General features: G+C 43.2%; 1 protein-coding gene across 2 annotated transcripts in view; it reads right to left on the bottom strand.

The window, feature by feature from the left end:
* Nucleotides 1–19,703: 19,703 nt before the first annotated feature.
* Nucleotides 19,704–27,025, bottom strand: part of LOC130380064 (homeobox protein HOX3-like) — a 33,925-nt gene continuing 26,603 nt past the window's right edge. The window contains exons 3-5 of one of the 2 annotated variants that reach the window (XM_056587258.1): nt 23,251–23,330; nt 22,767–22,942; nt 19,704–21,505 (exon numbers count right to left, since the gene is read on the bottom strand). In XM_056587258.1, coding sequence (XP_056443233.1) covers nt 20,850–21,505; nt 22,767–22,875 — 765 coding nt within the window. In that variant the 5' untranslated portion in view covers nt 22,876–22,942; nt 23,251–23,330 and the 3' untranslated portion in view covers nt 19,704–20,849. Of the gene's footprint in view, nt 21,506–22,766; nt 23,213–23,250; nt 23,331–27,025 lie in introns of those variants that run through there. The other variant, XM_056587250.1, reaches the window with a different exon arrangement.

Genomic DNA, 27,025 nt, shown 5'->3' with positions numbered 1-27,025 from the left:
TCCCCCAACTCTCTCTCTCTCTCTCTCTCTCTCTCTCTCTCTCTCTCTCTCTCCCTCTCTCTCTCTCTCTCTCTCTCTCTCTCTCTCTCTCTCTCTCTATCTCTCTCTCTCCTCTCTCCCTCTCTCTCCCCCTCTCTCCCCCCCTCTCCCTGTCCCTCTCTCTCTCTCTCTCCCCCCCCTCTCCCTCACTCTCTCTCTCTCTCTCTCTCTCTCTCTCCCCCCCCTCTCCCTCTCTCTCTCTCTCTCTCCCCCCCCTCTCCCTCACTCTCTCTCGGAGCGCCCTCATTACGGCCCCACTATCTCTACCAAACACCTGCAACCCTGCCCCCCCCCCCCCCCCGTGCCTTCCTTTTGTTCCCAGTGTGAACCGCCTGCGCCTGCCCATCACATCAATCCATAGCTCTGTTTATATTTATGTACAGGAGAGGGGTCTAAAAAAAGGGGTCCGCTCCTACTGTGGTCTTTATTGACTAAGCATTAAGTGGACATTATCAGGCGATAGCCACGTTATTTATGAGCTGGTGATAAAGGCTCGCAGGACTGAGTTATGTGAGAACCAGGCAAGCGATGAAAGCCCCTCATACGGCGTGGCTGATACCCGGAGCTCGCCTCTCTCCGGCGGGGTAGCGAGCAGCACGATAGCTCGCGCCAAAAAAGGCCCCCCCTGGCTGAAATGCTCCAGGATTTATGGCCGGTAAATTTATGCTCCCCAATAGGTCAAACAGCGGGCTGTTTATCTGCGTTTCATTGTCACTGTCCTCGTGGCACTGTGCCGCAAAGGTAGTGAAATTTTCATATTTTTCTTTGGCCCGTTGCCAAGGGAACCAGAGGGGAAGGGATTCTCTTTGTTTTGGAATGCCGTTGACCTTTTGAACTTGGGTTGAGGTTTGTCAGAGCAAAACAGAGCTTACGCTGGTGGAGTCGCTGACACACATTATATGTATTAAGAAGAAATATCACAGCCCTTAGAGGTGCATGTGGGATATTTATTCACCCCACCCCTGGTTTCCTCTCTCTGACATCACCCCGGGACAGTTCAACACGTCAGAATGTATCACTGCACATAGCGAACATTCTCCACATACTCATAGCTTCCTACTTTGATTTCACAGCAGGAGTTTATATTGGGTGTCACTTGCCCCCCCACACACACACACACACCCTCCCTTGGGCATCGATGCAAACAGGGGGTAAGGGAACTATATATCTTGATTCCTGGGCCTTCCTGTGCATATATATCTCACACACACCCACACACACAAACACACATACACACACACACACACACACACACACACACACACGCACACACAAACACACACACAAGCATCACACACATTCTTTACATGCACACGTCCTCCGACGGTGTGTGGTTGTACATAACAGCGTCTCCTGCCGCCGCCGTCTCTCTGTTCACTAAACCAGGTCAACAAACAAAAAGCAATTATGTTGGGCAGCTGCCGCCAGGGAGCAGGTAATCACCGCGCCGTGTGGACAGCTTCATTCTAAACACGTACTAAAAGCATCGTTAATCATCCTCCCTCTGACGCCTCACCCTGGTCACGTGACACGCCGCCGCTGATGAGCTGGGGAGGGCAGGGGGAGGGGTGTCGGTGGGAAGGGGTGAGGGGGTGAGGGGGGGGGGGGGGGGAGGGATCCAATTGGCTCCTTGCACAAGATGCCTTTCTAGAGGTTGGCCATTCAGCGCAGATGACCCGCCAATGACCTTGCATGACTTGACCCTTGAGGTGACTCCCTCTCTCTCTCTCTCTCTGCTTGTCTCCCTCCCTCTCTCTCCTTCTCTCTCACCCTCATATCTGTTGGAGAGCAAAAGCAGGCAGAGAGTTAGGGGGGGTGTGTGGGGGGGGGGGGGCAAGATGAATGATACAGGAGGGAGAAGAGACCATAGGTACAGAGAGACAGCAATAGTGAGAGAGAGGGAGGGAGGGAGAGAGAGAGAGAGAGAGAGAGAGAGAGAGAGAGAGAGAGAGAGAGAGAGAGAGACAGAGAGAGGGAGAGAGAGAGAGAGAGAGAGAGGGAGGGAGGGAGGGAGGGAGGGAGGGAGAGAGAGAGAGAGAGAGAGAGAGAGAGAGAGAGAATATAAAATATGGTGTGAGGTTTTGATTGAGTACCTGGGGTTCGGTTCTGCATAAGGCTGATGAAATGTGTTTTTATAGCAGCACTGCAGTGCTTGATGGCCGTTTCATCCCTTTAACCCTCATTCTCACTGTATTTTACTGCTCGCCCTTTCTCCGCCCGGCCTCCTTCTCTACCTTTCATTCCCTGACATTGAATGGGTTCACGGTTTAATTCAACGCAATCTGAATAACAACAAACATGTTTATTGATCTTTTTTAATATGACAATTTTATTAGTAATTATGAATTCAAAAACAATGCAGTTTTCATATGATTAACTGGGATCAAATATGTATTGGTGCAGACGTGTCCATTTGGCCGGCTGTGATGGACACGTGAAAGCCAATCGTTTACCTTTGGAATGACACACAAGATGGCGCCTGACAGAGGGAACTTCACGGAGCGTTCTTCCATTTTCCGAGCGGCTTGCCGACTGACAGATGATGCACAAAGACATATCTGAAAGACAGACAGCCAATATACTGAAACCCCATCCATCCTGGGTCCTCCTCTGCCTCCTCTGCCTCCCCCGTTGCACTCACTCCCTGGCCCCGCCCATCCACCCAGATCGCTCTCTCTCTCTCTCTCTCTCTCTCTCTCTCTCTCTCTCTCTCTCTCTCTCTCTCTCTCTCTCTCTCTCTCTCTCTCTCTCTCTCTCTCTCTCTCTCTCTCTCCCCCCCATATGTCTATGAACCTGTCACTATGGCAACCTCACCCTGGGGGCATGGAAGGAGGGCGTGTTCTTGGTTCAGACAAATAAGCATCACAGGGTTCATTTACGGCGGTTTGTTTAGACTTTCTAATATGCTGATGAGAGGTCAGATGTGTGTACTGGCGCACGTGTTTAAACAGAGCCCTGTTTGTATATGCTGGAGTCTATTCACTCGGTCCTGTCACTGCATACGTTGTGGGGCATATGTGGCCAAGCTGCTCTCTTCTTACGCCGATTGAAAACAATACAACAAGCATGTTTAATAAATTGCGCGATCAAAACAAATATTGATTATATTTTTTTGTCCTCACATAAGGTTGTGTTACGTGGTGCATGCGTAACCAAAAAAAACATCTGCATGAACAAAGGGGCCAGTGCAGGGCTTTCTACCGAGGGCACGATGATGAATGTTTGATTATCGTCGGATCCCCGAGACGCTATCAGCATACCCTCATGGCCTTACTGTTTTGCTTGTGTGCAACTTTTGAAAGGGCAAATTCCTACTGCAAGAGCAGACCCGCGCACCGGAGAGGTCAGCGTGGCTCCCTGCACAATCAGTGGTGAAGGAAGGCCACCTTGGCTGGATCCACTGATTCTGCATGATTCCAGGTGAGCTGTGGGCGGTGTGACACCTCCCTGAACCCCCCCACCCCCCCCCTCTGGCTCCCGTTCATCCTCTCCTTCAGGGAGCACCGGTGGTTGCAAAAAAACGAAAAGCGTTAAACAAAAATGGAGGGAATTTTCCTATGCAACAGACGTGCAACCTTGACACAGTTTCACCTCTGCATGCACCCACACTTGCTCCACCTCCTTTGCTCCTCCTCCTCCTCCTCTCTCCTCCCTCCCCTCACTCCCTCCCTACAAGACCTTACATTAACTCTCAAAGGCTTCCCCTTCCCCCCTCTTTGAAGAGCCTTTTTTCCTTTGCAGCCAGAAGTGCTGAGTGCTGCTGTTTGCTGCGTGGTTTCGCTGAGTCTGGAAACTGTCCCCAACATGAGCTCCCTGGAGGGGAGGGAATAGAAGAAGGACTGAATTAGTCTCTACATTGTTTAGTGTAGCTAGCCCATGTCAGTGTGTGTTATGTATGTGTGTGTGTGTGTGTGTATGTGTCGGTGAGCAAACATGCATGCATGCATGTTTGCATCTGTGTGTTTGTGTATTTCTACGCCTGTGTGAGTGCAAAAACAATTATTCAAATATGTGCTTTGTATCTTTCTAAGTGCTTTTTTGATAGCAACTAAGATACAAAACACTTATTTGCATAACTCTACAGGGCATAAAAATATGCATGCAAAACACATACGCACACACACACACACACACACACACAAACACACACACACACACACAGTCACCCACACACACACACACACACTTACCCAAATGACACTCAGGAACACACTCACACACCTCAAACACAGATGCAAAAACACGACCAGAAGCAAACACACACTATCTTTGACTTGTGCACATGCAAACCCACAATGGTACTTAAGAAGGCTCTTTGAATCATTTTAGAACATGTTTGGTAGTCAAATGGCAAAATAAGAAAGCAGAAAGTAATTGTGCATGAAAGTCATGGCAGGCAAAGAAATACAGTAAAATCAGAGGAGAGCTTGCATGAGAGAGTGAGCTTAGCGAGGGAGAGAGAGACACACACACACAGAGAAAGACAAGGAGACAGAGTTAGATACAGAAAGAGAGACATAGACAGCAATAGAGCAGAGACAGATACGGAGACAGAAACAGAGACAGACACAGAGACAGACACAGAGACGGAGACAGAGACGGAGACACGGACAGAGAGAGAGACAGAGACATTTCGAGCAGGGATACCGTAGTATGCACAGCTGTGCCACAACAACCAAGCATGCTATCTATATAAGTGCTTCACGTGGAGTTTTGAACAGCTTAAGTTGATAGATTGATTTAATCCCCCCGCGCACTCTGGTGAAGATATTACATGCATATTATGCATAAGTTAATTCTAGGTCAACTTAGTATTAATTAGAATGAGCTCAAGAGCGAAGCACTTAGAAATAAAAGATAGTATTAAATAGGAGATATTCAGTGAGACGTATAATTTGTTCTGTTCTTCAGAAAAACATACTACAACAGCTGTCCAACAAGTATCCAATGTGAGACAGCAAAGTCGAAATTATTCAAACTAACTGCGATCAGTGTCTATTATTGTTTGCTAAATACCTTGGCAGATAATGGAAACATAGAATCACATATAGCGTACTTTCACCACAGAACCTTCAATGTCATGAGGCATGTGTCTTCAGAAAAGGGTGAGTAAGACTGTGGACTGATCTGGGTGGATCTCACTCTGAACACTTTCAAACTATCATTTAACAAACAATGCAATGCCCCCTCATCCATTGCAAGACAAAAGTTGCACCTGATGACGAAGTAAGAGATAATAGGTCAGCCAAAACTTTCCTAAACCCTTTGCTTTTCGAATTGTTTTTCAACATATTTGTATAGCCCTATGTACTCAAGTAAACGTATATAAAGCATTAAAACTCATTGTCAGGTATTAAACGTGTGTGTGTGTGTGTGGGTGTGTGTGTGTTCCTGTTTTGATTACTATTGGATTATAGTACCGTCATAAAACTGGGATTGTCTTAATCCTCCAGCACTAAATGGCTGTAGACTATAATATTTATATCCTGGAAATAAATGGTGTCCTTTAGTTGCTCTTTATTTTGTTGAGACAAATCCATGTGGCTTCATTTCTTCGAAGTGCAAAAAGAAGTACAAAGGTAGAGAAGAGAGCTTAATTCAAGCCAGAAAAGGATGCTTGTTTTTACTGAAGTACTTAAACTTGGCAAATGAACAAGCAGCATTTTACTGAGAGGGCCTACAAAAGGATGATCAGAGGTCTGAATGCAGCCTCACAGCAATGTGCATAAGCAAGGCACTAAACCTCACTATCTTAACTTTTTTAAGTTTCTCCCGAGATACACCAGTGCTGGTGAGAAATAGCCGTCTTAAATTAATTTGTATATTTGACTATGTAATTAATTTTGTATTCTTCATAATATCCCCACATGTATCAATGGTGTGATTAAATGTAAGTCTTATTCCTATGAGAGTGTATACAATTTATAAAATCAGTCACTAACCGTATTTTTTCCTCTCTTTATTAAAAAAATGTGTAAAATCAGGTTATCTCCAGATGGAGGAAAAGGCAAATACACAACAACCGAATCTAGCTGGACTAAATATTATAGTCCTCCTGTTATCCACACAAAATAATTTTGCTCGTCGGGGCGGGGGGGGGGGGGGGGGGGGGGGGGGGGGGGGGGGGGGTATATAATAAAAACTTCACTAGGTCACATGAACGGCGAATCGTTGTGTTAGGAGCGCTGACCGGGTAACATCGTCCCTAGACAAGACAGAGGTCAGGAGGTTAGAGGTGAACTGTGGTTTAACTTCATGCATTAGTTTAACCATAGCGACCAACTGTCCACTATCGTTTCCTACACACGTAGCATTAAGGTAATTGTCATTGTTATTATGATCGTAACCATTATTATAAATATTAGTATTAGCCTGTTAGATAGCATACGGTATTATTATATTGTTATCGTCCATAATTATTATTATCGGGTTGTTTGTTTAATCCTCCTTACTTATCTTAAGTGTATTGTCAAAACAAAAAACAGAAAAACGTGCATGCAACTTTTACAAGGGTTGTTTGCATATACAAATGCACCCAACGTAGTTATTAAAAAAACTTTCAAAATACATTAAACGTGAAATGCTTAATGGAAAAATACCATATGAAGTTACATAGAATGCAAACGAGGTTTGAATTATATTGTTACAATTGACATTTAGGTTGGTGGATCCACATAAGGCTGCGATATGATAGCTGTATTTAACGGCTGAGCTCAAAGTCATATTCTTTTATTGAGATGTGGATCTGAGATGAAAACGTTAAGTTGATGCAGCTGCCGTTTGATATGCTACAAAATGGCATTGGAAGCTTTTATTGTCCGATCTACATATTGAATGTTGAAGCCAAATTAAAAAAATCAAATACTAATAGAGCTATAAAGAAGCAGCAATTCCATTCGAGATGTTTCCTCAGCCCATTAATATGCACTTAGAGATTAATGCAAAAGCTTGCACATAAAAAGATGAAGAGAATCTGAGGCGAAGGGTTCACCGCGGATCAATGCTCTTTAATACCTGCGCTCAATAAATCTATCAGTCACATGCCGAATTGTAATACTTTATATGACGGGTTGATAATCCAACCATTAGGCACAGAAAAGGGGAACGAATAAAATGGATAAATACAGTAATAGATTAAATATTACAACTCCTTAGCTTGCAAACTCCCAATGCCTGAATACTTCCATGTGCTTTGTAATTATGGCTGCAACTCGCAGGATATATAACTATATATAACTCTAAAGTGATGTGCATCCCATTAATAATAACGTAACGAGGTAAGAATGTTTGAGTGAACGACTTCTGCTCTACGAGAGTGTGCAGAGAATGGAGAGAATTCAACAGGACGCCATCATAGCGATTCAGTCAAATGCAAGAAAATAGGGGTTTTAAGCGATTTCAGAGATTGAAAAAGCAAAACTGCACAAAGCAGTCACATTGATAACTCTTTAAAAAAGTAAAATAAATACAGTCCATTCCAAATAAATACATATGTATTTAAATTAGACATATGAAACGCATTTCGCATTTCTAAAAAATATATATATTTTTAAGCTATTAAACATATAAATATATTAAGGGGAAATATAGGCCTGCCTATACCATCACAATTTCATGGACAATTTAAGTTAGTTTGTTTCCCCATTTCCATGGTGCAGGCTCGATAAGCGGAAGATTTTCGGACTTGTATTTTAATATGCAAATAGTCTCAAAGCATCGAGAAGTCCGTCCGCGGCCCTGGAGAAGGTTCTGGCGTTTTCCTCCTGGCTCGCCTTGTGTTTACAAACTTTCCATGTGGCGATACGAAGCCTCTCCGAGCGGACCAATCAGAGGCCTAATTACACCGGAGGCGGACGAGACGAGGCGTGTGACGAGGCTGGCCTCCTCAGGCCGGGTCGAGAGTTTTGGGGGCAGGTGTTTTGAGGAGACGGCTCAGGAGAGGGGCAGGTGTCCAGACTAATAGATCCCAGCCGCGGGGCCCGCCAGTCGCAACAGCCTGTTTTTCAGTAATTTCTTCAGCTTCATGAGCCCGTTCTGAAACCAAACTTCACCTGCGTCTCACTTAGCTGCAGGGCGCCGGCGACCTCCCCGCGCCGGCAACGAGTCAGGTACTGGTGTGGAGGTAGAACTTCTGCTCCAGCTCAGCCGACTGCCTGCCGATTAAGCTGGGTAGGCAGTCGGCCGTGTGCAGGGCCACGGCCATATTACATGAGCTCATCAGTAGCCTACTGAAGGCCGAGCCAACATACTCACCCCGCTGGTCACGTGCCTTCTGGCTGAAAGACAAGGCGTTACAAGAAATCTATCAGGAAGATCGATGGGCTTACTCACAACACAAACGCAGACCTTTTTCAATTAAACCATCTGCAATACTAATGGAGTATGAATATAAAAACAGTCAAATCAAGGCTTCAACTAAGATCTTCAATGTATTTAACATAATTCAGCTGAATTGTGTAAGCCTAAAATAGGAATTAATTAATAAACTCCATAAATTAATCGATTGAATAGGCTACAAGGTTGCATGTTTAAAAACACTTTGTCTAAGATTTTGAGTTCAACAAGCGATGCACATTAAAGGACAATTCCGGTATTTTGAACATTGAGCCCCCTTTCTGGTTTGTCTAGGATGAAATAGAGTGGTTAACACCGAAATTTTGAATATTGGTCCCGTCTCGACTATTTGGTTAATTTCGAATCGCCCCTTCCTGCTTCACAATGGCTGGCTATGGCCATTCAAAAACACCCCTGAACGTTCCTTTTCAGAAATGTGAAACTCAACGAGTGGTTAGTGGTGTTCGTTGATGTCCCTAATCAAGTATCATAGCGAAATACAATTTCTGTCTTGCATTATTTGGCATTCTGTAAATGAAACGGATACCGGAAACGGAAAGGGGGTTGCTTGTAGTCTTTTCGCTCGGTTCTCCGTATCAACAGTAGGGCTAGAAACAAGCGAAAAGACTACAAGCACCCCCCCTTTCGCTGTTAACAACTCTATCTCATCCTAGACAAAGCAGAAAGGGGGCTCAATGTTCAAAATACCGGAATTGTCCCTTAACTATACTAAGCCTACAGCATATTGGAGCTGTGACACAGCACATATGGGTATGGGTTAGAACTACACCAACATGATCAGCTGTTGTGGATGGGGTGTGGATGTACATTATATAGGAAAGACAATAAATAAAGAGAGAAAATAATAAATCTAACAAATACAAACTTATATCATTCACTGTTCCCAGCCAATTAGAGAATGGATAAAAAAAAAAATCATGTGATAGTGTGTGACTTTGGGCCTTTCTCTGTCATTGGCGGCTTAACATTTGCCAAACTTTCCTCCAGGCCTTTGACGTCTCAATAGGAGTGGACATCTCCACATATTTATCCGTCCTTCTATCAGGCTTCTGGTTGCACATTAAATACTCATCCAGTGTGGAGAGAGACTGAGGGTGTGGTGCTGCCTTGGCATCTGGTGCCAGACGGGTGGCGGGCTGTCAGACGGCCTCGGGACCCCAAAACCTGAACCCCAGCGTAATGGAGTCACAACCGCCAGGTGGGATGAGAGAAAAAACTACAAATATAAATAAAGTCTCCCACCAGGTGCCGCGGAGAAGAAGGTTAACCGGCCTCTAGCCACTCTGAAAACACCCCCAGCAGATTGAAAGGTCAGCTGATAGGATAAATGTCCACATTGGTGTTTTTAAGAAAATGAATGTCAAGGTTAGCTAGTGGAGGAATGGCGGTGCAATGAGAAGAAACCAACAGTGTGTAATTAAGCACCGTGGCTTTCAAGGAGAGCAAATCACATGCGCATTCTGATTTATGACTCCAAAGATAATAGAATCGAGGGCGGCCAGAAGGCATAAAAGAATCAAACTAAATATTTGAGGAATGACTTGCACGCTTAAAAATAGCCAGCCCACAAAAGGGGCTATGGCAGGGCCCTTCCAAGCCACGGAGAGGAAGAAGAAAGAGGGAAAGATCGATACACATTGCCTCAGTCATCTGGGCATCCAGCCCACAGTAATTCAGGTGCTGTCAAAGCATAATTGAAGAATGACGCACTGGGAGTATATACAGCAGCCACCCGATCAGGTTAGAGAAGGGGTCTGTGAAGGGCTTTCCAAACGCAATGGGAATACGGGGCAGACCGCCTTGCACTCATATTAATACACACCGCCAGAGAAAGGGGGTGTTCATGAATGGTACTTTTATACTGCACACAGCTAATGCTGCTTTTGAGGTATTAGGAGTAAAGATGTTGAAGTCCTCACAAGTTTGTGAATGGGATTCTGGGTGCGTTTGCTATTGACCTAGACGCTTTCTGAAAGCTGTGTGTTCATGTTCTTTGACTCATTTGACATGGGAACATTAGAACATATGCTAAATCAAATAATAATGCACAGCCAAAGCAGATATAGACTTAGGCCTACTGAAAACCTGCTCAAATGCAAGTGTCCAATCAGTGCTACTATTTGTGAGCATGAAGGCATCTGAGGAGCTGAAGGACTGAATGGTAACTTTCCAGTGCCAAGGATGATTTGGGGAAGCCATTTGAATCAAGTTGTGAGGGTATTTCTCATACTGCTTACAGTTTGGAATTAAAGTAAAGCTGTGCCAGGAGTTAGCAGTCAGGCCCATGATGGGTATGGATAGCAATTATGTTAAAAAGGTGGACACATCTGAATGTGCTGGGAACTGAAATCGATAGACAAGGCTTTCATTACAAACAGACAACTGATCAATACTCATGGGGATCACTCGAGCTTGCAAGAATAAGTTTTACTCAACTTCATGTGGATCTCGATTGGCGAGATCTTGCATTATTCAGCACCGCAGGGTTAGTATCAGTGAAGGAGTAAACGATCTATATTTGTGTCCTTTGTAAACCAGCTATACTTGCTACAGTAGCCCACTGGAGAGAGCTAGCGCCGTCCCGATTTGACTATTTCTTCAATCACAGCAGGAGGAGGAGCAATAATAAAAGTAGACTCTTCATGTGTGTGTGTGTGTGTGTGTGTGTGTGTGTGTGTGTGTGTGTGTGTGTGTGTGTGTGTGTGTGTGTGTGTGTGTGTGTGTGTGTGTGTGTGTGTGTGTGTGTGGGGGGGGGGGTTCTGACTGTTTATATGTTGTGGAAATGTTGTATATAGGCCTACTGCACGGCTAGGGAAACTGTTCAGAATCTTCTGCTCTAAAATAAATCGAATTAGTTTGTAGTTTTGGTTAAGGATGATAAAAGGTAGCCAGCATGCTGACGCAAGAAACACGTTCTGAGCTTGCAGATAACACTAAGAAGACTACACATGCAACCTCCTCCGAGGTGAAATAACAGCACAATCCTTTACATTTAAGGGGTACCTAAATGTATGTAGGCCAAGCCTCCGTTACGTATGCAAGAGTTGATCATTCAAATCAGATACTTCCATTCGGGATATTTATTGCAGCACTGGCCAACTTTTATAACAAACTTACCCGTTCAATGTGGTCCTCATTTCACCTCCATACACTCGTAATTTTGTCTCCTTTCATACTCATCCTCTATGTCACACCTGGAATCCGAGACGGCAGAGTCCTCCAGGTGAGCGACGTGGACGTCAGGCCCGTCTTGAGAGTAGTTTTGAATATGTTCGTCCAGTGACCCAAAACCCGATCGCACCTCGTTGTGTGCCCTGGACGCGCAGCAGCGAAGTCGCGGAGAGTCCTGCCCCTGAGATCTGGAGACCCGCGGGGAGGAGAGGGGCCAGGCGGTCGGGGGCGATGGAGAGCTGTCCTGAAACGGGTACAGAGTCAACGTCTCCTCTCCACAATCACTGTTGACCGCTGGCGATGTGATAAAAATCCCGAGGCCCATGGACCTTGTGCACCACAAGTCCTGCAGACAGGCAGGTCCCCGCGCACGACCTCTTTGGACTGGTAGCAGCCGTTGGAAAGAGGGCTACTCTCTACTACGGCCGGTACGCCTCGATAGGAAGTCATTATCCCCCTCTCCCCTTCATAATCATTGGGCAAGGTTTTAGTTCGTGGCCGGCCTCCCATGCATCGAGTAACGCATTGTCAGGAGGTTAGAGACCATGGGGACATTCCTTCTGGAGGAGAACACACAATTCCTGATTGATAGAGATGACGTGCCCTCGTGGTCTTGGCCAATAGCCGGACCTCGCAGCCATCAGTAGAGACAACGCTCATTAGGCCACTGATTGAAGAAGTTTTAAACTCAGGGAAATCAGTTGAAAACGAGGGCGCCCTGCCGCTGAGAATTACCTCACTTTTGCAGGCTGTTACCGTTGGGAAGAATGCGTTGTGTCTAAAAACCAAAAGTGCAGCTGGGAACAGTTTGTCAAAACAAATATGCGTTTCATTTCTGTGATGCCTTTTGGTTTTCAAACGACTTGATATCAACATTTGCCCCCAAAAATAATTTCATTAAAAAAGAAAGTACTTAAACTAGGGCTGCATTTATGTAGTTAATGGTTTATGCAAATTGGCAAAGACATCTTGAAAACCCGGGGCCCTGTTTAGTAGAGGCTTGGGCCACGTGAAAGGCACACTTAATGGGGTCAGAGGTCATGACAGCTGGTATTTAGAGTTTCAGTGGCAGCAGATTTGTAATTAGCCTCGGACAAATACTAAATGACTTTGAGGTGAGTTCAAGAAGTTTAGCTGACAGACTGACAGGACATTTTCATTTTAAAGTAAAGTCTAAACACCGTCAAGCGAACTTCTTTAGTTTAGTTTTTATTTTCCAAATACAGAACCAAAAAAATCAACACACATTGCATATACTTTTTTTTACATAAATATTGTAACTTCATAAATATATGGTAATATAAATAAGTTATTCACAAAATTATAAAGCTTTTTTGTTTTTATCCCACAATAATTAATTCATGGTGTTAGATTGTTGACCAAATCCATCATGGCAGTAATTGTTTCTCTTATTCCATTTTTTAATTGGATAACATATTATGTCTAGCGGTATATTATGAATACAGCACAAATTACTTCTCGGATATTTTAAAAATATCTGTAAAGTTTTTAGGGGGAGATCTTTGTGTTTGGTGACCTACTTTTGTTTCTTTCACAATTAACTACGTTCCACTTAAATGTATCTTATCTAGAGAGAAAATTAAAGAGAGATATATTTTTGAGCCAATTGGACCTACACAGTAAACACTGTGCCCCCCTGAGCAGGGCATCCAATGGAGTCAAACACAATGGGGTAGTATGAGTGTTAATCCGATAGCTTTTTCATAAATCTCTGTCACAAAAGATAAGTTTTCATGTCGTGTGGCTGGTGTTGGTTTCCTAAAAGATAGCAATAGTATTATGATTCTATTATTATATTATTTTTTAAATTGATAGTTAAATTGATACACATTTGAGATATTTCCTAATGTATAGCTTCCTTAATTCATGGAATGAATTAAGGATGCTACAACCACAACAATAATGATAATGACAATGACATTATTAATACAAATATAACATAACATGAATGAAACAACAACATTTTCATCCATACACAGTTTACGATAGCCGCGCATATCTCATAAACACAGCCTTTTCCCGTGACCTTTATTCTAAACCATTTCCACATTCTCTTATAACTCTTCAGTAATTACAAAACAATTCTCTGTAATGAACAACTTCTAACTGAATTCTTACTACACAGAAATATGGTCCCAGCTGGGGAAGTTAATGGGATTCTACAGGCAGCGATGTGCTGAATGACTGAGTGCAATATATCCCTTCCCTCCATGCATTTGCATGGTACACATATCCATCTTGGTGTCAGCTCGGAGGTTACCCAGGGTTCACGCGCTACCTTGTTTCTTTCCTCTACACTCAATAAATAAATCTCTGCAGCTTTCTGTTTACTGCCTGAATATAAATTTGTTTGCAGTCGATCGAAGACCTGTGCAGAGGTATTAGAAATTGTATTTCTGTAATGGCTTTGAGCAGAAGGGAAAAGGGGGGAGGGGGGCATGGCGGTGGCAATGGGGGAGAGAAGGGGGATGCTGCAAGAAAAGGGAAAAAAGGAAAAGAGAAGAAAAACAGGTGTGAGCAATCTCTTCTTTCCCATATGCAAACGAAAATAAAATCACACACACACACACACACACACACACACACACACACACACACACACACACACACACACACACACACACACACACACACACACACACACATACACACACACTCTCATACATACACGCACACACACAGCAGCCCCCGCCTATTGCATCCCTCGGATGAATTCAAATTACATTTAAAACCAAGTCACCTTTTTATCTTGCAGGACAAGGATACCGATCTGTGTTTGTTTCTAGAAGGGCCATATGTTTGATTAGCATATTTTAAGTGTTTTCCACTTCACTGCCTTGTATCTTTTTAGCAACAGAAGTTATATTATCACATTTAAAATTACACGTGCAGGATTAGTCTTTCACTGGACAGCTTTTATCCCTTAAACTAATGAATTTGGCTGAGAAAGTTCTGGGAAAACGTACTTAGTGAAGCAAATAATCACTTTTTATGTTTAATGCATCTGCAACCAAACTAAACGTTACCCCGCCAACCCCCCCCCCCCCCCCTCCCCCCACTCCCTCGCTCCCGTCTCTCTCTCTCCCTCTATCTAAACACATTCCCGGTATGTTCCACATTCGGCAAATCCCAACTATGTCTATAGATCTTGACATGACCAAACCCTTGCAACACAAATGAGCCTCTCTCAACGGCAGCACGGCTGAACTTAACCCTTTACACAGGTCCACTTGAGAGCGGCTGCAGGCGTTCCGGATCATGTGAGCCCTGACAGTTACATTGTCCTCTCTGTTATGACTGGAGGTCAGGTAAACAGGCCAGTACTTGGGTGGTGGGTGTCGGCCGCAGTGAGAGTATTGAATGATATTAATTTGTTTGCTCGCATGCTCTGATGTGTGTCAATAGAGGAGCGCAGGCCCCGGGATCACCACGGTTGCGCGCAGATGATTTCCTTGGTTTGTATTGACCCCCCTCGCCCCTGCTGACAGTGCTCTATAATAGCGCCATTGGCTGATGTTGACTGCGGACCCCCTCGCCTGAAGTTGTCAGCTCCCATTATTTGTCATCTCTCGTCCCCTCAGAAGAGCGGGAATTAACCAGCGCTAACAGACGCCACCCAAACCAGGGAGGTCACGGCTGGCTAATGCTGGGTGTGGTGGACGGGAAGGTGGTGGTCCAGGATTTTGTACGCACAGAGGTCGGTACAAAAGGTATCACAAAGGTATGGTAATGATGTGTCGCTGGGTCTGGCCCATATAGGAACTGAAAGCGAGACACTGGCGGGAAAACGAGTGCACAGTTATCTTTAAGTGTGGCACATTGACCATTTGCGAGAAGGCCATCCGAGTGATTGATGGAGCGTGTCAGTGTATATCAAATATCGACGTTCCCTGTGAAAAATGAATGAATTGGGAGATGCGGTTTTGTTTAGATTGAGGCCCACACTGGATTCAGGGAATAACCTTTAAAAAAAGAGTCCCTTTAGATATCTGGTGAAATTCAAATGATTGCCCTTGGTTCAGTGTTAAAATCTATTAAACCCGTCACAGTACAGTGCCCATGTTATTATACCATTAATCCGGCAGAAGCAGCGCGTGCAAATGGCCAGGGACATTTCAGATAGTACCGATGTGCACAGCCTATAAGTGTGTGACAATGAAGCAATGGCTGCCACGGCGACCGCCGGTAGTATGGCAGCACTTCACCGGTTCTGGTCGGAGCCAGGAGGCTTTGAGTCGGCACAATCCCAGACATCATGACAACAGGCCATCAGTCATCTCTCCCCGAAGCTGCTGTGCACACTTTGGTGTTTCCTTACTGTGGGAAATGAGCGGGGTTAAACATGAAACAGGGGTGAATCACCGAACAAACACACGGCGGTAATGTGCAGCGTTGTTGTGCGTTGTAAGTGATGGACTGGTGCATGCCAGGGTTTTTGTTGTGAAGCTTTTAATAAAAAACGATTTACCGCATGAAATGTCTAGAAAATATAAACAATGTATTAAGTGGATATGAAAAAGAAAGTGGAATGTTGAACTAAAGCAGCGTCCTTTAGAATAAGGATGGGAGTAAGGGAATCCTTCCAAATGTAACCAGGTAAAAAGCCAACATCCCTGGTGGATGTAGCTGGTGTATTTAATAAATGCTTACTGTTATCATTGTGAAGCATGTTGAAACCCAGGATCAAGAAGGAAAATCCTCTCCTGATATTTTTCTCAAGGTTTCCTCTATTTCCACAATCAATTGTGTCAGAGTCTTCCATGGCTCTTTGAGGGTTGAGGGTTAAGGAATGTCGCTGCACTCCCCCTGAATGAGGGGAATCAATGTATCCTCCACGGGGTTCTTTTGGACACACACAGTCTCAGTTTCCTTCAGAAGTGTCCAGTTTGGTAACATCCATCGATTAGATGTTGCGTTATAAAGCCATTTGAACTTCAATTATTCTTTGCCGATCGATGATCATCAGCCATGTGGCATTTGCCAGGGAAAAAGGTATGATTACAGGTTAATTCATTCATCAGAGAGTTTTCACCTGAAGAGGAAGTCTCCATCTCGTGACTGCTTCACTCGCTGCTCCTCTGGCGGTCGGACAGTTTCATCACCAACTTACCTTTTTTATGGTGCGGGATCGTTCTTAACTGGGAACCATTTAAAACGTCATTGATCTTGATAATGTGCTGCCGTAATACGACAGTAACAGTTGTATGAGATTCAGGGAGTCAAATTTCCAAGATGGATGAGTGCTAGCATGTGAGTGATAATCCATCCGCCGGAGTGATGCTGAGGCTCGGTTCCGCACCGTGTAGCAGACAAATAAATAAAAGCGTTAAAGGTGACACCAGAAATTGATACTTAACAATCATCAAGCACCTGGCGAGATGGGGCGCTGCCGAGGCAACGCTGGGGGATATCAGCGGAGGAGGCTCAGGTGTTAATGATGATGATTGTCAGAATTTGCTTAAAGCCATGATTTAAATCATCAGGTTTTTTTTTAATCTGCCAAAAAGTCTGGAACTATGGCTTTTGTGTTTTTGATCAGACTTTATTTAGTATGTATTATTCTGCAAAAACGTTGGGGAGGTATTCCAACAAAATGCATATTTAATTTAATAGATTTTATTCAGACTGATTTGATTTTCCATTTCCTTTTAATGGAGGAGATCACCTCAGTCTCTGCCCATATAAGGGTTTCCATGTTCCTCACCTTTCCAGAATAATGGGAATATCCATAGGGGCACATTGTATTCCTTTGTGAAATGTCACCACTGTCGTATTCTCTTAAAATGGTTTGTTGCCTTTTATGTATTTTTCAATGTGTTACCTAGACATAGGCTGTTTGAAAGCGGTAGAGAAATAGTAGCTAAACACTCATTTGAAATGTTTAGAATATTTCCACCATGTAGTACCTGACATATTTACTTAGTTGGGCGGTGAGCTTCACATTCAGTTATGAGCCAGAAGGGCGTTCTTAGTGTACAATGAGGGTGTTTTTACAGTCGTTGCGTTGGAGGCACAGCTGGATAGTTATACGAACCCTGCTCGATCTGTTTCGCAACAGCTGCAGCTGGGCAGTGCAGCCATGTAAGGGATATGGAGAAGACATTTCTGGAGAAGAGATCCAGCGGGACAACCAAGGCACTTCTATTGGCGTAACAGTGGTGGTTGTGTTTCACATGACATGCTATGGATTCTCACAACACTCTCTGGTGTGCACTTTCTGTCCTTAACCTGGAGACAAACAACTTCATAGATGTGCCTTTATAATGGATGTAAATAAATCTGCTTGTGTGACAACCCTGCGTGTATGTGTCTGCATGTTTGTCTATGTCTTTGCATGTGTGTATACGTGTATGTGTGTGTGGGGAGGGAGTGGAATATGTGTATGTTTGCATATGTGTGTGCGTATGCGAAAGTGTGTGGGGAAAGGGTAAATGGAACATAATAACATTTGAGGGGGCCTAATCTGACATCTAACGTGATGTTAAAATGAAAGCAGAATATTCACCTTGCTTTGGGGGCCCCCAGGGATCCCCCTGAGACACACAGAGAGTTACGGCCTCTCCGGGCTTGTTGGGTCTGGGAGGGGAGTGTGGAGGGCAGCTAGAGGTAAAGGTTCTGTCCAGCCTCCCAAGACGCCATCACCACCATAAATCAAAATAAGGCAGATTGAAGGAATGCTAGGAATCCCAGACTGTCTTCCTGTTGCTCAGGATTTCAGTTTTGTTCTGTCTCTCTCCGTCTCTCTCTCAGTCTCTCTCTCTATCTCTCTCTGTCTCTGTCTGTGTGTCTCTGTCTGTCTGTCTGTCTGTCTGTCTCTCTCTCTCTCTCTCTCTCTCTCTCTCTCTCTCTCTCTCTCTCTCTCTCTCTCTCTCTCTCTCTTTCTCTCTCTCTAACTCTCTCTCTCTCTCTTTCTCTCCGGCCTCTGTTCCCTGTCTCCTTTCTCATTTTCTCTTATTTTCTCATTTATTTGCAGTGCGGCAACGGCTATTGTTAATATCCCTCTCTCTTGCTCTCTCTATCTCTCCCCTTCTCTCCCCCTCTCTCCTCCCCCTCTCTGTCTCCTCATGTTTGCTATCTAATAATAAAGAACTACGCTAACATCAAAGCTGTAGCCTCCTCTGTTATGTAAAAGTAGTGTTGGCAGCGTTTCAATGTAAATCCTCTCTGCAGTGGTCTTGCACTGTACATACATAGTGTCAAGTTGTTACCACATAATAGTTGATCCAAATTAGCCAATAAACAACCCACAGCGGGAAGGCGGGCCGTTGCGTTCAAACACCATCGCTGAATGAAGCTTTGACTACACTCCCTCCATCTTGCTGTCAGAGGTTCCTGTCTGACAGCTCATTTACAAGTGAGCCGTTGATTTAAAGATGTCAGTGTGCCGACGATTCCTCTGGGTTTTGGTTTATTGATATGAAAGGCTTACATTATCAAGTGTGTGTTAGAATCTTGTGCTCCTAAATCTCTGCAATGAAAGTTATTGTCTGTCAGTGATATATATATATATATATATATATATATATATATATATATATATGCAGTTGTTGAGACCCTAGAGAAACCATGACCTACTTCTGTCAAACACCAACATTATGTATCATGTGTGCAATTAAGATGACAATACCCTCAAATTAAAAATAATGAGGGGAAAACTAGAATGACCATGGAAGGTGCCATGTTAATAAAAGGTTCGAGAGAAGCACAATGGATTCCGTTTTACAGTAAAATAGCATTCGCCATGATCCTTTAAGAAACATATGAGTCATTAGTGATACAACCGCTGTTGGCTCATGTGCAAGCTCTCTTAATCCATACTGCTAACATTCCCCCTGAGACAGAGAGACATAGAGACCGACAGAGAGATAGAGAGAGGGAGCAAAAGAGAGAGAGTGAGTGAGAGAGAGAGAGGCCAAGAGGGAGAGAGAGCGAGAGACAGCGAGAGAGAGAGAGCGAGAGAGAGAGAGAGAGAGAGAGAGAGAGAGTGGCAAGCCCAAACTTGCAGCATTACAATTTGGCTCTTGAAAAAGCAAGCATTGGGAAAGAGGAGGAACGAGATCTTGTCATGCTGCCCAGTGGGTTTTGAGCTTGTGGTTGGACTTCTGGAAAGACTGCCTTGTCGGAATGATTAATGGCTGGGAAGTTAGAGCAGGAGCCAGGGAGAGGCTTGTGCGCTGAGAGTGTGCAGCATGAATTCACAATATTACAGAGTTTCATTGAATCTAAAGAATCCCTAATTTGAATTGAGTGTCGACGCCCCATTGGGATACAATCCAGAACTGTTTAATCATAATCTACATGCTGGGGAAAGAATTGAACTGCAATTAAAAATGGAAAGAAAATAGTACACAAGAGCTTTTGCTTTCTCCAAACACATTTATTAAGGGCAGACATGACATCTCATCTATCCAGAACACAATCCAGCACTGAATATTTAATGTCTTATATGATTCACTACAAATATGCTTATCTGATGTTAAAAATTCTTACACAAATTAGCCATTATTAATTTTCCATAATGCCCAAGTATAAAAATGCTCAAATGCATGACAGAATGTACGTGTTTTTCCCTGTTTTAGTGGATACACGTTTTCAAATGTAAACATTCATAGTGTGGACATGGCGGAGTCAAATATTGACTGAAGACATAAACAATATAAAAAGTAAAGGTTAAACAACACCATAGTTAACAGGCAAATGCCCGGAGCATTCATATGTAATTGCTGTTTTCTAGATCTATGACTATCTATTTTTATTCTATTTCTAGATCCACAATCTTAAATCTCTCAAATGTCAGTAAAACAATAAATACATTCTAATCATAAACACATTCATGACCTGCCACATTGGAATAATAAGGTGACCTTTTTTAGAGAAGGTAAATACAGAATTGTAATTTTAACAAAACAGTGTGCGTAGATCTTGTGAACAGCTAAAAACGCAACACATGACAACGGCACACATTACCCCCAGAATTAGAACCTGAGTCAACTTGTACCATGCAACCATGCTCCACCACACAAATGACCTTACAAAAGTAGGAAACTGTAAAATCTGGAAGGGTTGTTTTGTTCAATGTGAAGAAAAGCTAAATACGTGTAACAACCAAGTAGAGCTAAATAGTGAGCTTTCACTGTCAGTCATTACAAATTAAAAACACAATTGCTAATGCTTACAAGTGATCATAGTGCAACCTTAATATTCAAACTGTAAATGTTATAGGATGGAATTTCATGTAACAAAGTCAACATTACATCTCCTGGTCACATGTAGGTAAGGGAAGAGGGATCCAGAAGAATTGGATGTGAGTAAATGGAGGCTGGTAAATGGCTTGGCCCTGGGCCCCGTCTCTGGTCCCCGTGATGGCTGCTATCTACAGGGTACAACTGTGAACCGTCTGCAACAGATGGCGCCAGGCCGTCGAGAGGCGGCAAGTCTGCAGGGTTAACAGGACCGTAATAGCTGTTGATGGCATCGCTGTGCGCATCCAGCAGCGTCGGAGCGCTCTGATCATAATCCAGACACTGAGGCAGCGGCGAGGACGACGACGACGACAATGCCCTGATAACTTGAGCGTCTGAAAAGGCCAGGTGGGCTGAACCCGAGGGGGCCACGCCGAGGGTAGGGCCTGTGCGCGTGGCCCAGCGCGGGCCCCCCCCGGCGGCCCCTAGGTCCTTGCGCTCCTTCTTGTACCTCATCCTGCGGTTCTGGAACCAGATCTTGATCTGGCGGTCGGTGAGCCGCAGGCCGGTCGCCATGTCCAGCCTGCGTGTTCGCGAGAGGTAGGGGCTGAAGTGGAACTCCTTCTCCAGCTCCAGCAGCTGGCCGCTGCTGAAGGCCGTCCTCTCCCTCCGCAGGCCGCCTCCCGCCGCGCAGCCGGACTGGCCGGCGGACGCGATGCCGACGACCAGCCCTGGTGCTAGCACACACGCAGAAAAACACACAGGAGGAAACGACACATTAAGTCTATCGTAAAGGGCTGAGGCCGGCTAAAGGATTTACACCGAGTGTACCCCGAGCTGGCTGCTGTAGTCGTCGACCAATAAGTGCAAGATAAAGTAGGCCCCTAAGCCCATGTGTATACAGTTATGTCTGAGACGGTGGTACAGGAGCAGGCTGTCTATCGCGTCAACTATTCAGGGAAAGTTACCTCCTAAAGAAACAGTCTGGGGGAAACATCTGACACCTCCGCCGCTGTCTGACAGCCCACATTAATCACAGCTACACACGGAAGCAGACCTGTCACAGCCCCATCTCAGTCACTTAAAAGGTACCTTGGGACCAACACTGAAAATAACCACTATTACAAATTCCATTTGATGTGTGTGTGAGTGATTATAGACTTGTGTTGATAGCAATATAGTTTACACTAGAGGGGTTAATGAATATTAAGTGAATGGGAACCTTATAAACGCGATCGTTAATCAACACAGCTGATCTTCACACTTACAAAGAAGGCTCTGAATTGGTGCACTTTGCTGAATTGTGCAATACCATATTTTCTAATTCTGTAGGTAAAGAATGTAGGTAACATAAAATAAACTGCTGAGTTTTATCCTCCAATTTGAGTCCTAACATGTCAATTTATCCACTCATGTGTTAATTATAACATGTAAATAGTTATTTATCATCAACATTAACGTTTCCTGAAACACATTTGCCTCCAACCCTTAAACTCTCACTGTGGTGAAACCAATGGTTTTTGAAGGACATGTTGCATATGTATTAAAAATAACTATATTTATTAATAAACGTTATATGCATTGATGAACGACACAGTGGCATACACAATGATTACAGATGTATCCATAGAATGGCAATTTAAAAACTGTAAACATCTATAACTATATTAAGAACTTTTTGCAGATTATTACATTGTCAGACAGCACTCTGATAGAAAGGCTGAGAGCAATGAGATATAATAGGGTATTTGGTATGCTGCTGTTGATCATGTGTTTTACATGAAGGGATGCATAATTTATCCTTAACAAATTTCCAAAGAATACTATTATAACTGTCAAAAAGATAATAATGAATAGGATGGGGAAAATGCATTATGAAAGGATATGAAAGCAGTTTATAAGATCATACAACAGTTAGGTAAATTTGCTTTTCTTAAAACAATATCTCTGAGAAACAAATGTGACAACAATACAAAAAATAAATGTGGCTCTTTTTACCTGACCCTTTTGTGTCCGTTGCTCTCGGATTCATCCAGGGAAACATCAACTCTGAGCAGCAGATGGTAAATGGACTCCGACTCGTGCCCTTGGATCCGAGCTTGCCCATGCCATGACGTTGGACCACGGTGTCCAACGGGCATCTCAACTGTTGAGCTCGGTTGTTCCTACAGCTGCTGTGAGCACAAGAGGTCATGTTTTGCTGATTAGGTTGTGTGACTTGGCTTCCCCCTCTATTGTATCCATCTTTTCGTTCTGGCATCTGTCCAAAGCTCATATTGTTACCTTTCAACTGTTATATTAATATTGCCGTGCACCCATACGATTATAGCTTCAAATCAGATGCTTTCTCTTCTTTGAACTAAACAAAAGCAATTTGAGAATTTTCATACTTTGCAAATTTTCCTCATTAACCAGGAAGCTCAAGCTATTGATGAAGGAGCGTGTTAAGAAGAACCATGTGTAACATTTAAATAATATTTACCAGAAGGGCGCAGTGGTCACGTGCCATCGTCCTCCAATGGCCGTGCTCCTCCGGAGGTGAGGATTATAATCCTCCTGCAACTTGGAGAAGAAGCCTGGGCGTTACTTTACCAGACATCCTCTCTATAATGGAGCCTGCCTTTCTTTACCTGGGGATTTAGATAAATACAATGTAGTATTTGGAGTTAATTTCCTGGTCCATTAGTAGGCTAATTTAGGAAAGTTGGTGTGAGAGAGCTAAAGATAGAATGAATGTGAAGAAGTAGGCTCGATGGAGAAGGAGAGCTGACAGACTAACATACTAGAAACTGAAGTGTTGTTTTATTTAATGATACAGGAAAAATCTTCTGGAAAGACATTTTTTGTTAGAAGAATCGACGCATGAAACTCCTGAACTTGTGTGGTAGGTTACAGCGGAGTTGACATTGTGGTCATGAACTTCAGATTGCAGCTTTATAGTTCTGCTAATATGTGTACTAATAACAAAACTAACAGGATAAAAACGTTATTTTGGCTCGCAACATGCCTATGTAAAACTTCCGCCTAACCTGTTTTCAATTCGAATATAACGGGAACCAAATCCAAAACGGTAATAATGTTATTATTATTCTTTTAATTGCGCTTTAAACATGTAGCCAATGCTGCTCTGTTGCTGTCGATCAAAACAGTTTCGGAATATTTGGATATCCACCAATGCATTTGATTTAGGATGGACTTTATTTAGGGGACACATGATAGCTAATAGTGTGTGTGTGGTGTCAAGCCTATAGGATAAGCACGGAGCTGATATGGGAGTGGTCACACAAAGAGGTGACAGTCACGACCACACTGAGACAAAGGATACTCATTAGACATGTTTGGACCCATTGCATACATCAATCTAATACTATGTAGGCTACTCTATGTCTTTTTCTGATCCTTCTTTCTGATCATCTGACCATGTTCAAGGAATCGACAATAAAATGAATGATTAAAAGAACGACTAGGATTTAATCAGTGATTTTTGTGATGATTAGGCGAAGTGTTCAATACAGAGAAATCGTTAATGCAATCCACTAGGCAATATAGCCTTGGCATAGAAATAATCAGGTTAATACAATACATTTGTTTACAATATGTGATAAACTACTATAGTCAGGTCGTTGAGATCAATGCACTTTTCAAAAACATCACGTTAAAATAATACCACTTGAATTAGTAGTTCTGATTACATTGTTTAACAATTGCACTTAAAACCTAACAAATCTCTTTGTCTCTTGAGACTAAAGCACTGCCCGAAATAATAAATCCAATGGGCAAATGTTAAATCCTGGATTATTATCAATCTTATCAGGCTTTAGATGTGTCTTCATATGATGTCTCACTTAAACCAAGCTGTTGAGAGAATCCTGTTTGGAAATCTCCGCACTGAAGGATTATATATCAAGTGATGCATTCCTCTATTCTCTATATATCCTATTCAGCAGATGCGTCTGTGTTCACTAAAGCCACACACGCAGACAAATACACGTTCACTCACACACACACACACACACACACACACACACACAAACACACACACACACACACACACACACACACACACACACACACACACACACACACACACACACACACGCACGCGCGCGCACGCACGCACGCACGCACACACACACACACACACACACACACACACACACACACACACACACACACACACACACACACACACACACACGCACACACACTCACACGCACACACACACACACACACACGTACAAACCAGTTTGAATAAACAATTGGGTTATCTGGCCTTATTTTAATTTACAATTCTAATGTAATTGGACCGAAGTGAATAAATGTTCTCTTCTGAAATCACAAGAACCAATGAGTGCATAAATGATGAGTAAAGTCAAAGTGAACATGCCTCCAGGATAAGACCATAATAATTACTTCTATTTCTCTTTCCTTTCTTATTGTTTCCTTTTTTAGAGGAATATATGTCGTCAGTATAAGCAGACATGTTAAGTTGGATGGAAAAGGGGAAAGGGTATTTTGTTTTGCTCTCCCCGCCTCGCACCCTTGAACATACTCTGTGAATTGGAGATAGAATCGGTGATATACTGGCACAGTAAGAGCGTGATTTAGCTCCTCCGCGCCTCCACCACAGTTCTCCCTGAACTCTGGGTGAACCGCCTTGCTGGCAATAAATCATTTTTCTCTCTTACACAAAAGCACGCCGGTCGCTCTGGGTGTCAACCCTTTTACAATTCCTCCCTCACCTTCTGCGCTCACTCGCTCGCTGAAGCAAACAACCAAGAAAATCGTCGATATTTTTAATTTTTCATCCCAATAACAGACGGACAATGAGATCGAATTTTAGAAATGGACCAGACTTGAAACACAACGTGTGCAATTAACAAGAGATATTTCAGCAAGCATTTTCTTTGGACCACAGCAAATCTGAAATTATTTCACCTGTTCTAACACCTACATTATATTTTTGTCTCAACGAAAGCTTGCATGGGTTAATGCATTTGCAGGGGAATAGAATGGACAGATAAGAGCAGACTGAGGGAGAGAGAGGACGACTGAAGGGAGGACTGAGAAGAGGACTTTAATGGGCAGAGGATGCATGCATACAAATGGCCCTGTCTTGGCAGAGCCGGGAGAAGATTTATGGTCCCTGCGCCCTATATTGCTGTAAACAATGCAGGGTGAAATGAAAGGACTGGAGTTTACAGACTGCACTTCATAAGTAAGGGAAGACACATTGTCAGTTTCCTAAACACATCCTTATTCCTGCATAAGCATTCACATTAACATTATGTATCCTACGTGTTGATGGCGTATAGGCCTACTCATTTTAGCTTCGTCCAGCGGATCTATTGTAAATATTCCAAGTTAGGAGAAAGTAAATCATGTCTAAACCAATGAATTAGCTCCCATATCAAAGTTTCGTTGAGGTCCCTCTACGGCATTGACTGGGTAGATCTGGTGGTTCGGCCCATATAGGCCTACCACTAGGCCGTCACCTCGTCCAATCTGCCCGATTGATTCCCTCCTCATGGAAATGACTGCGACTAGGTTATTCCTGGGAATAGGTTACACCAAAATGAACCTTCTATTGCATTTCCATAGCATGACACAAGATGATAGTACTGGACAAATAGACAACCACTGATTGTATATAAAATTAAAATGACTCATTATTGCTAAATCATTATTTTGAGGCATGAGGTCCCTCATCGGGCCCCTCATGCAGCATATTGTGTTTAAGGAATAACCGTTGTAAATGTGTATTTATGATGGTTCGGTCATTTTATTGTCATGATTATCATTATTAGTAGTAGTATTATTGGTAGTAGTACAATTGTTGCAACACTCATCAATACTTAGCCCTATAATTTGATTAATTGTTCGTTATTATATTAATAAAGAAAAACTATAAAATATTTTAATACATACACAGTATGTATTAAAAAAAAAAAGTTAGGTGTATATATACAATTAGAATTGTATATAATAAGGTTATTCATATCTATTCCTTAGAAATGTGAATAGAAGTAGAGAAAAGGAAAGAATAGTGAATAGTATAGATAATATTACTTTAAGGATGTCTTTATTTGCCACAGATGGAAAATCCTGTAGGCCTAACATCCAAGTGTTCGCCAACACCATTCCTTCCTCCCTTTGATTTAAAAGTAAAACGTGTATTGTGTTATTATCTTCAGTCGTTGACGTTTTTCCAAAACGTTTTTAGGAAATAACCTTAAAGTATCTGAGAATGGGTAAA

This window comes from Gadus chalcogrammus, chromosome 1 (assembly GCF_026213295.1).
Source record: "Gadus chalcogrammus isolate NIFS_2021 chromosome 1, NIFS_Gcha_1.0, whole genome shotgun sequence".
NCBI lineage: Eukaryota > Metazoa > Chordata > Actinopteri > Gadiformes > Gadidae > Gadus > Gadus chalcogrammus.
The sequence above is the reverse complement of the archived record's forward strand: the minus strand, read 5'-3'. Positions and strand labels throughout refer to the sequence as shown.